The 11,814-nt window shown below is 41.6% G+C and overlaps 1 protein-coding gene and 1 non-coding gene across 2 annotated transcripts in view; both read left to right on the top strand.

Moving 5' to 3' along the window:
- The first annotated feature begins 628 nt into the window (after window positions 1–628).
- The window catches only part of LOC111065530 (dedicator of cytokinesis protein 3), a 30,073-nt gene continuing 18,887 nt past the window's right edge, over window positions 629–11,814 (top strand). Inside the window, exons 1-3 of the mRNA XM_022353750.2 lie at window positions 629–1,787; window positions 10,375–10,616; window positions 10,697–10,845. Of these exons, the coding sequence (XP_022209442.2) occupies window positions 1,754–1,787; window positions 10,375–10,616; window positions 10,697–10,845 (425 nt within the window). The 5' untranslated portion in view covers window positions 629–1,753. The remainder of the gene's footprint in view (window positions 1,788–10,374; window positions 10,617–10,696; window positions 10,846–11,814) is intronic.
- On the top strand, window positions 6,994–7,065 carry Trnam-cau. The gene has a single exon. It is a non-coding gene; the product is annotated as a tRNA-Met (tRNA).

The raw sequence follows: 11,814 nt of genomic DNA on the forward strand, positions 1-11,814 counted from the left end.
ACAAATAATTTTATCCGATAGATACATAAAAATTTTGAAAACTCTCCACGAATTGAGAGCGAGTTTTGCAAACTCTCCACGAATTGAGAGCGAAAAATGTCAGTATTTTTGGTGCGCTAAATTGAGTTTGGCGGTCAATTTGAAATGTGTCTTAATATTTGGAAAAATAACTTGATTTGTTTTGTCGAGTGCCCTCAGAAACCGAGAACCAGTAACCAGTAAATAAAAAAAAAAAAAATGAATAATTAATAATTAATAATTTTTTTAGCCCGATACTATCATGATAGTCGCAAAACCGTCGATAGTAGAGGCTAGAAGTAAAATATCGATACTATCGATTGTGCTCTCGATGGTTTGACACCTCTAGCCCTAAGAAACGCAAAAATGAGTCGGGAGAGCGGTTTGAGTGCTCCCTTTCGACTGGGTCATGGCAAGGTATGGCCCAGTATTAAGACCGCCAAACTTTTTTTAAGGGCCTCCTAAGGACCTACCTAGCCCCGACGGACTAAATATACCATGGGTGCGCGAAAGCACAAAATCCCCCACGGTAAGGTGGGTATTTTTCTTGAAAGCTCTGAATTTTGTGACGTCATACGTCACACACCTTGCGGCGCAAACAAAACAAAAACACTAAAAGTCGCAACCGCGGACGTAAACAACGCGACTTTGTCGTAGTTTTTCTGAGTTCAGAATTTTCCGTTGATAATTCAGACACAAGTATCCATACTTCGAGATTTTTGAGATTCGGTGGGAGTGCGGCCGGATAAAATTAACGGTTAATAATTCTCCCTTTAATTTCGTTCCTGCAACGGTTAATAGACGAAGCAGGGTGAAGAGGAATTGATCAAAACAAAGCGATTATGCGAATTAAATTTAAAATATCAACCAACTAGCGGGAGCGCGTTTAGAAAACATATACAAATAAATAGCAGCGGATAAATTGAACGTTCGTTCGGGAGCGTTTTATGCGAAACAAGCAATAATTAAATATAGCGCCGACGCAAGGCGAGTGGGCGACAACAACAACAATATTAAAGTCAACAAAAGAGCCAACAAAGTTAACAAACCACAACGACAATCGGCTGGAGAATCATCCAAAATTCTTATTGATTTTCTTGATTAGTGTGCGGGTCCGTGAAAAACGCAACAAAAGCAACCACTTTGAGACGACATCAAACCAATCCCATACCCGCACCACCCATTCCCTTGCACCGCGCGTACACACTCTCGTACGGGAGAAGAGCATAAGTGGCGGATAATCATCAACTTTGTTGCACTGGGGCTCCACTCCAATCAGCAATGTCGTAGACAAGTGGCAGTTGTTGTTGCCTGTTAGTTTATTAATCAAGCAGCCAGTATCCAGCCCCACTGTGCGAATACGAGAGTGCACGCGCGAGAGAGGGCTGCAGGCAAGGCAACAACAAAAGCGAAAGTTGCCGTGCTGTGTGTATATGCGCGTGTGTGTGTGTAAAAATGGTGGATAAGAAATAAGCAATAATTAAATGCAAATCCAAAGCAAATCTTCCGCCTCAAAATGTGCGATTGCCATCATCCGATTGTCATATAAAAAGGAATTTCGCTGACAACGTATTGCTGAGAGGGAAGAGGGCCCCCACCATCACATAGGGAGTGGCCGGTATAAGGTTTTTGGGAATATTGCAAAATTGGATTTTCGCCATCAACCAACAACAACAACAACAGCAGCAGCTGCAGGAACAGCAGCAGTAGCAGGAACAACAGCAAAGACAACGAAATGTGGATACCATCGAACAACAAATACGGAGTTGGTTAGTATTGTAATTGTGCAAAAGGATAGAAGTTTTCTGGGGTTGTGTACCCCACGGGTAAATTTAACAAACGGTAATGCAGAGCCCGCTCCTTGGGTGCCGCTCTTCCGAATTGCCTTACCTTTTACTTGATGTACCTTGTCCTCACCCACCCCCACTGGGGAGCACAGCAGGATGGGATGGCATGTGGTAGGGGGAGGGGTATACGTCACGTGCGCTTTTACACCGTTACGTTGCTGTTCTGTATTATTGTTGTTGCCTTCCGCGTTGATTCACAGTTTTTTCCGCGAAACGCCGGAAAGCAGCATCCAGACAACCGACCGACCCACAACCACCCCCTCACTGGGCACCAGGGGAGGAAAAGCGATTTTTCAGCTTATTTTTATATACACACGAGTCGGCTGTAGCATCATCATCATCCGTCCTTCCGCCCGGTCGTCTTGCTCAAAGAGATTTCTTGTATGTTTGTTATAGCCGCGCTGCGATTTGATGTGTTTATACGTACATACATACATACATACATAAGTTCCTTTTCCCTCACAGTCGTCGCCTTCCCCCGCTCCGGTGGGCAACCACTCGACGTTTCCCACACAATCGTCGCCCCCTCCCGGCCATCCAATCCACACTGTTGCTGTCGCGTTGCCAATTGCCTTTGTGCCAGGTGTTGCCAATTTAAATGCTTTTCTAATTACAGTTTTGTGCGTTGCACGTTGCTGTGGAGTGCTGGCAGTGGCCACAATTTTGCGGCTGCCAGTGTTGGCTATATATTTACTTGGAAGGAAAATCCACTTTTGATAAGAGCTAAACCGAGGTGTATTTGTGTGAGGTGAAGGATTTCCTGAGAGCGTTCATACAAGAGCTAGTTGTATGCATTCCTAGGATGCGGCTAGTGAGAGAGGAAGAAAGTTTGAGAGAGGGAATCATCTTGAGCTGGACTACTACAGTGCGAAAGCATAAAGCATAAGTAGATCTTGAATACTCTCGCTCCTGCTCTCTGTCTCTCTTTCTTTGTTCAAATTTCTTGTATTCAACTGTTTTTGTTGTTTCTGTCACTTGTTTTGTTTTCTGTTGCATTTTCACATTATCTTCGTGTTCGTCACACTTTTCGCATCAATGGCAACGCTTAACAAATTACTTCAGGGGACAGTGGCAGGGGGCAACCTCTACTCTTGTCGACCAGCAGAAAGAAGATTCTGTGCCAAGTTTCATTCATTGTGCTGCTTGAATGGGTTTCTGTCCAGATAAGCGCCAGTTCTTGATGATGTTGCATGTTATACCCTAACTAAAACTTATGCCGACTATCATACAGGTTCTAAAGAAATCAAATATAAATTTAGAATAAACCTATCTACTACTGTTCTAGAAACTATGCAGATTGTGCTGCATGCATTGTAGATTTGGGAACACAATAATCACCGATGTAGTTCTCTGTATGTCTCCTATACGATTATATTTCGTTTCAAGACTGAAAGTTGAATATAGAGCTATCTTCTAGGGTGTCTTATATTCGTTGTATCTATCTATTAATATTTTCTTGCTCCGATGTTGTTGTTCCAGTTCCCAAAGCGATCGTCTGTCAAGGCAGTTCATTGTGTGGTTATTTTTGCTTGCTGATTGCTTGCTCTACATTAAATACCCGACCCGACATCAGCGAGTGACATGAGAAGCGGTCAAAGTTTACACAAATCAATCAGTCACTCCATCATACATCTCAACGGGAAGGTCCATGATAACATCATTAGTGCAGCACGGCACGGCACGGCGCTATGGGGCGCTGTCAAGCCAACGCCCTAACCTTGCACAATGCCCGTTGTCCGTTGTCATCCTCATACTCCTCCTCCTCTGCTGCTGCAAAGCCACGTGCTGGGCAATGACTTCATTACCAGAGCGCTCAGCGCACTCTTTGTCTCTTTCTCTAAATTTTCCCTTGTTCTCTTGACTCTTCCCCTAGATGCCCATCCTTATTTGCTCTCTTTCCTTCTGCCTCTAGTGGCTTTAGTAATTATCTTACCGTTGTGCTGCATATCGTTTTTTTTTGTTGCTGTTCCTCAATTGCGCAGTCAGTCGAGTACACACACACTGGCGGGCGACAACTTTACAGTGGAGTCCGACCCACCTTCTCACAGAATCCCAGCATCAGGTCCAACCCTCGGCCTGGCCCGCATAGTCAGTTCCATGTGAAAACTGTAGCTGAAGCTGTATCTGAATCTTTGCTATTTAGTTTCAGCAACTTTTTATTTATTTTTTGGCAAAAGTTTTAGACAGATGGGAAGCCCTGCCTTGCCGCTACCTCGGCTTCAGTCTATTCACCGGATGTTGCTGCTGGGGCTGCTGTCGGTCTGCCTTTTCCAGTGAATTCCGCTGTCGCTGCGGCAATTTCAGTTTCAACTTTAATTTAATATTCATTTTATGCATTTGGCCAATGGAGCGGCCCGGTCCGGTCCGGAGTTGCGATGAGTTTGAGTTGTGCGCGCACAAATTTGTGCAGGCGCTTCCTTCCCCAGAACACACACTCACACACACGAAACACACAAAAGACTCACACAAGTGAACATGAGTGCGCATAAAATTGATTCATTTCCATTCCATTGTTTAATATGCTTGACGGCAACGTTTTTTCGTTTTTTGAATACCCTGTAATTGTGGAGGACAAGGGCATGTAATAGCCGTTGTGTCAATGAAAGTAAAAGACGACCTTTGGTACCCTTGAAATATATTTCCTTGCTTAGGATGATCATTAGAGTGTAGTTAATCCGTACGCGCCCGGAGATGTTCGAGGCTTGAACACTAGAGCATTCTTCTATGATAAAAGAACAACTCGTTTTATCCAATAAAAAGGTTCCGTGCGATGACTGGCGTAGATCCGCCCAACCGACCGAGGGGCGTTGCCGCATGACGCATGACACGTGTTACCGAACTGGTCGCGTGCAACCATCAAAGAATATAAATTGCGGCAATAACTGAAGAAATTATAGCTAAACTGCACATATATGTTCATATGAATATGTACCAGTTTTATTTACCAGTTACCAAAATTTTACGCATTATAATCATTAAAACAGATAGAATTGTCTGATATTCGGCCAGAAATTCCTTACCTAGTAATATTAATATTTGCTAAAAGACTATTTCGGGAGATTACTGAGTATAAAATTGTTCGAGTCACTCGTATCTGCCGTTCTTACATTGTTTCTGTTTCCGTGTGTGACTTGTGCGCGTACATATAAAACATTCCCTCTTCCATTTCCATCTCCATTTCGGTACTTGATTTGTACTTCCATAATTCGTCTTTAACGATTTATTCATGAATCGCCATTTGGGTGGAGGGACACTGTGTGATTAACAACCCAAGCACACGCACACACTGATAAATAATATCTATCGTACATTTCCCCCATTTTGACGGCATTATCGGTCACATTTCCGGATGGGAAAAGTGTCCCCAAACCCAAACCCACTTCCACTTCCACCCATCCGTTGTCTGATTTATGTTAATGTCAGGGAATGAAATGCATTGAAGAGGGGCTCGACTGGTGGGTTACACTCCTTGATAAGAAAACTTATATACTATATACGCCCTTACCTGCTGGCACTATACGCCCTTCCATTGATAAAGTGTTTAAATAATTACCGAAATGACGAGTAAATATTGTACAAATAATTGACAAGTGTGTGTTTAATGCGGCTTCCGGGCCTGATCCAAACATGGGGCAAAGGAGGGAAAACAATTACCGCTTATTGATTCGTCTGAATTAAGCTCCATTTGGGTGAAAAATGAGCAAACAAATAGTCAGCGCAAAATGTGCACCATGTGGACGGCAATGTGGATTTTGAATACCAATTTCATAACCAAAACAAACAAGAAGGAAAGTCTCCCGCTTTGGGGTGCCGGAGCTTTGTACCCTCTTGCAGATCCGTCGCCATATTTACGCTATCATGCTAATAAGAAGACCATGAAACATCAGATAATAGAGATTGGTTGTTCTCAAAGAATTGGTTTTCCACCGATCATGTTACACTGATCTGCTCTGCTCTGCGCTGTAGGTATCTGCAGAACGTCATAATACCCCCTCAGAGGGTGTACAAAAACAAACAACACTTGTACAAAAAAATTGCACTTAATTCTGTGGCAAATGCAATGCATTTAATTACAATAATGCCAGCAAAAATGACAGAAGCAAAATGCATATAATATGCAAACATTGCCATGCCCCATCAACATGCTTACACGTACAGCCACAAAATATATACTTTATATACATAAAAGCTATACATACGTACATATAAAGATACATATTAAGGGTATAACCACATATGACTGATGTCGCAAAGACCACTTGACAATGGAGAGATCTCTCGCCCGCTGTTAGAGAGGGAGATGAGGCTGTAGATGGAGTGCAAAACTTTTCATTTGTTTTTTTTTTCGGATAGACACTGCCTCAGAACTAGTTTGACAGCATCAGACATTCAGGCAGCTCTATTGTTCAGACACTGGTAATGACAATGACATCTGATTGACATTTGGGTCAGGCTTCCTGCTACAAACAGATGTACATTTTTACTCAAAATATTTAGTATAATGGAAGGGGAGTTCCCTTCATAATCCACTTTATTTTGTGCACACTGATAAGATATGCGAAAACTATAATGATAGTAAAGAACAAAAAAACAGCTTATTGCACTCATATAGTTGAAGTAGATTTTTTAACTCGGAATACGATTATTTTAATTGAAAATCGGACATCCCCTCATTCATTTGGTATTTACATATATTTTTTGTTTTTTAATACAAGCCCTCCTCGCTAGGGATTGGAGGATAGGATCCACTAAAGTGCTTCATTAAACTTCATTCAAAGGCTTAACATACAGGGATCTTCCACTCAATTTCTCTGCCCGGTGCAAATGAAAAATACATCCTAGAGTTATAAAAGTACTGTAATAATAATAATATTATAATTAATTTAATATTTATTCTTTTTTATTAGTTTTAGTTTTTCTTTTTATTGAAATTCAATTGAATTTCACTCAATGGATCAATTATCTTGCGATAATCTATAAGTTTTAGATAAAAATGTTCGCTTGGCTAACATTATGTTCCGCATATTGTAGATAAGATATCACACTTATGTTATGTACTGTATATGCAAATACGTATTGCGGATACAATTTCGCACAATATGATGTTCTTGCCGACGGATGTACAGCAAGCAGAGTGGCGCAGTGGAAGCGTGCTGGGCCCATAACCCAGAGGTCCGAGGATCGAAACCTTGCTCTGCTAATGCACAGCCGCAGTTTAGTGTGGAATAATCTTTTTTTTTTCTTTTTTCTTTTTCATGATTAAAGTAATATCCTAAACCGAGTTTAAGTTTACACAAAAAACCCCACCACTTGACCCAAATTTACTGATGATTTCCCTTTCCTCTGCCAAAGAGAGTTCCACATTGTGGGCGACCTCGTATTGTTGGGTTATAAGACAATTAATTAATTAAATTCTTGAGCCTCCTCTCCCTCTCCAACACTGAGTGCCACTTGAGTGTCGAGCCTCGGTAGAGGAAGTAGGGAGGGTCAAGTGTGAAGATGGCTCGCCGCCCTTCACAAGACCCCCTTTGTGGGCCCCACGGCGCAGGCACATCCGCATGCTCATTTAATCCATTTGTAGTAGTACAGGGAAGCCTTGCCCCTTTTCTCCTATTCCATTATACCCTTCGCAAAGGGGACTACGATTATGAGAGCATGTTTGCAGCGCAGAGAAAAGATAAATAAAATATATAAGGGGTATAGCTCATCCGTATAAATGTACATACGACATGTAAGAGCTACAAGGTTTTGTATCTTAGAGATTTACACACTAAAATGCACACATATGTATATGTATATGGATATAGAAACTGTGTAACGAGTCCTTTCTACGGAATTTTCCTTAAATGTGTAAACATTAAAAGGTGTATAAACTTCGGTGCGTCGAAGTTCCTTTTTTCATTTAATTTAAATTTATTTTTCGCCTGTCCGTCCACTGGGTCCTCTCCGCTCTCTTTCTCTGCGTTTGTTTTGCTCTCTTTTGTTCTGATATACTCTTCACTCTTTGCCTCCTTCCACCTTCCTCTCTATCCTTTTTGCATGCACTTGCCGTAACGACTTTTCTATTTAAATACGCTTTTTGTTGACATTGCGAACTGTTGGTGGAGTGTGCATTGTGTTCACTCTCTCTCTCTCTCCCTCTCTTTGAGTCTGTGCCAATCTATCTCCTCCCTTTCAGTCCTCTGCCTAGTTCTTTCTGTGTCCCTCTATCCTCTTTTTACGCCTGTATATCCCTATCTTATTTCTTTTTTTTGTTGGCTTGGAATGATGTAAGCTCCCGTGGAGAGGAAGCCTTTTGGGATATGATATGATGCATTCATCATAAAAGTAATTAAATGTGGGGGGTACTCTCCATGCCAATTTAATGAAATTTAATATTAAATTTTGAGAGCCAGCTAAATGCTCATTAAAAGTATTCCTCGTTGAGGGTTGGAATGGATGGGGTCTAAGGATACGGATAGGGTTATGGCTGCTCCCAGGGCTATGCCTTTGAATGGGATGGGATGGGGATGGGCTTCTGTTGGGGCATTGGGTGTGTGTGGCTTGGACTGTGTTCTGGGCGCACTTGGGCGCTTGCCATGCTGACGCCTTTTTTGCTAATGTGAGTGACCCAAATAGTGGAAACGCTTGGATGGCATTCTGCCTATTCAGCAGAGCAGCCCCGGCCCTCTCTACGGAATGTACTCTCATTTGCCGGAGTGTGTTTGCCTGCCGCCGGGGAGGCAAGATGAAGTGCCGCCGGAGAGGCGAGGAGCGGCAGAGAGTAGAGGATCTTCAACTGGCATTTTAATTTATACAATTTTTGCTATTTAGCATCTCTTGCTCTCAGAATTCATTTAAAATCCGGCTACAGAATCACAAATTGAAGCCGGTTACAGGCGGTTGAAGGATGGATGGAGATGGAGAGAAAGGGGAGAGACTCTTCAACAAATCCCATAAAAACAGACACACCAGAGAGCTGCCGGGAACTTCAGCGGCAGGCGGCAGGCGGCAACAACAGGAAGCAGTTTGCCCATTTTCATGCCACTGAAGCATTTCATTTTCCATCTCATACTCAACAGCCACCCACTCCAACCCCCACTGACTGTCGGTCTGTCTGTCTGTCTGGGCGTGCGTTTTATTAGCTCCTTTCGTTGATATGCTCATGCCGTTGCTCGCTCGTTTGTCTTTCAACAAGAAGGGAGCACACACTGCCACATCAACATGCAGCACACAGAGACACAAGCAGCAACAGCAGCAGCAGCAACAGCAGCAGAACCACCATTTGCCATCGCCATCGCCATCAGTATCACCACCCTAGAAGCATGGCCCAAGTTCCTCCACCCATTGGCGGCGCCTCCTCAGACTACAGACTGTGTGACGTGCATTTGTAATTGGTACACTGAGAGAAAAGTCAGTAAAAAGAACTTAAGATACGAGTTTTCAAGTAAGATTGTGCGGAACCCCTTGGTTTTATCGATTTACAAGTGTACTCTAGAGGCATAAATCTTTGTAGTACAGCAATTTATTATCATTGTTAGAATGCTAAAGTGGATAATCACTTCATAAATAAATCAATTAAAACAAGTTTGGATTGAATAGTCCCCACTCTCATACTGTTTAGAGACTCTTTAGAGGCTCTATTGTGTTTTAGAATTTTGGAAAAAATACATACATATGTATGTATCTCCAAGATTTACAATAATTGTTATTATCCGATAATTATTATAGCCAGAAATACTAGAGAATTGTGCCTTGAAAAAACGTTTTTGTTATCTTTGTTTTCCATAAATTGGATTCAACTATCTTTGATCCTATCTTTCACTCAGAAACTTGAACCAAATATGAACATTTTGTGTCAAATTCTTCGGTTTAAGATTATATATTTAGCTATGAAAATGAGACTCCCCTATAGCACTCATTCTTTGTCGAAAAAGTATGATTGAATCGTTACTGACTGCTCAAGAGATCTAATTCATTTCCATTATTTACCATTTTCCCTAAAGAGAGCTCTCCATAAATTCTGTCTGTGCATATGTAGGTTTCCATAGCCGCTACACATCCAGCATTGCGGAGCAGCTTTCATTGCCTGGCGCTGCATCCATCCGTATCCATATCCACATCGACATTCATATCCATCTTGAGCTCTTAACTTCAGCAGCAGCAGCCCATCTCTTCCATTTTCCATCGTCCAGCTCCTGCTTCGATATGGAATCAAAGTGTTCAATTGCCAAGTGCTGCTCCTCCATTGTTCCACCCATCCCCCAATGGACGCATATACATCGTACATCGTATTTTCTTTTCATAGCCATTTTGCCTATTTATAGTTGAAGTATTTATTGTTGCTGTGCCACTCGTGGCATGCTCAAGTGGCCACTCATGGGGGCACTTTAATTGCCACACCACACCATGCCACACCCCTGGGGCAATGTCATGGCCAAAAAGAGAGAAAAAACGCAACTGGTTGTAACTTCAAACTTGATCTAAGACAAACTTTCCCATCTTTTCCATCTCTTTGCCCCTCCATTAGCCATCCACAATTGGCATGGCGATGTCCGCTTCGGCCTGTCCCTGGATGTGGGCGACTCTGTGGACATTGTGGAGGAATGTACGCACTGGTATCGCGGCTCCTGTCCGCGCAAGTCCCGTGCCGTTGGTCTCTTCCCCAAGACGTACATACACATCAAGGATCTGTCGAAGATTGATCCCGTGGTGGCCGAATGTACGCAGGTTCTGCGAGAATGGTCCGAGATCTGGAAGCGCCTCTATGTGGTAAGTGTTCTGGAAATTCGATATTCCCCTATTCGATTGATATTCGAGTTATATGTACGAGTATATCCCATTGTTTGCAGGATCGCGAGACTTATAAATTTCAGACCCTGCGCAAAGTAATGTTCTCCATATTGGAGAGTCGTCGGGAACTTTTGAGTGCCACCATGACCCAGGATCAGACACTGGAGCTGCAAATGGTAGTGGTCTCCAAAATTGACTGGGGAAATCGGTAAGTAATTCGCCTTAATTATCTATTATATTCGGAGGAAACAGTGCTGTTGATTGTCAAATTATCAAATCATGGAAATGGCACTAAGTTGCTGTAAAAATGTCCCATAAGTGAAAGGACACGGGATTTTTAACGATGAAATATTAAAGCTGTTGCATCTCAATTATGTGAAGTCGCTCAATTGTTTATAATTTCGCAAATCTTTGGGTTCTAGTTAAATATGGAGTCAAATTGTTCAGGAATTCGTAGAATGAATTATAGTTCATTCATGAGGAATCTGCGAATTCAAATGTGCTGCTAATGGAACCAGCATATCTTCTGCTTATACTTGAAAATGTTCTAAAAACGTAAAACAATTTTTTAGAAATGGATAAAGAATAATATTAATCTCAGTGCGGAATAGTCTTAGAACTTTGTTACGTATTTTGCTTATCATTTCTACAATAGATTAGAAGCATATTTCCCATGAGATTCAAGGCCTTTCTCCCACACAATATTTCCACACCCATCAGCAATCTTTCTAACCGTTGTATATATATTAATCATATGTACGAATTTTGGAGCGTCTTTTTTGTCTGAAATTGTATATAGAATATTTATTACAACTTTGAACTTGGGATAGCGCTTTCTTGGGTTCTCTTTTGCTTTTGTTTCTTTTATGTAAAATGTGTTCTTTTCTAGCAATAATCACAATAATTTTGTTATAAACAAAATTCCTTAAAATTAACGATATATATTTGTAGACTAAATGTTAGGACAAAATAGCGAGAGCATTGCATATATACTCATCATATATGTATACATATACAATATCATATATCATTCGATTACTACAATTTTTAATATAGAATAGATCAACGTTTCGTGAGCGTGCGTGAGCGATAAATGTAGCTGATACTTCTGTTCGTTTGTCTTCTGTATGGAATCGATCTAATTGTTAAACTTAAATGTATATTTAAATGGCGCATC

The sequence above is a fragment of the Drosophila obscura genome, unplaced genomic scaffold (genome assembly GCF_018151105.1).
Source record: "Drosophila obscura isolate BZ-5 IFL unplaced genomic scaffold, ASM1815110v1 contig_192, whole genome shotgun sequence".
NCBI classification, from domain to species: Eukaryota; Metazoa; Arthropoda; class Insecta; order Diptera; family Drosophilidae; genus Drosophila; species Drosophila obscura.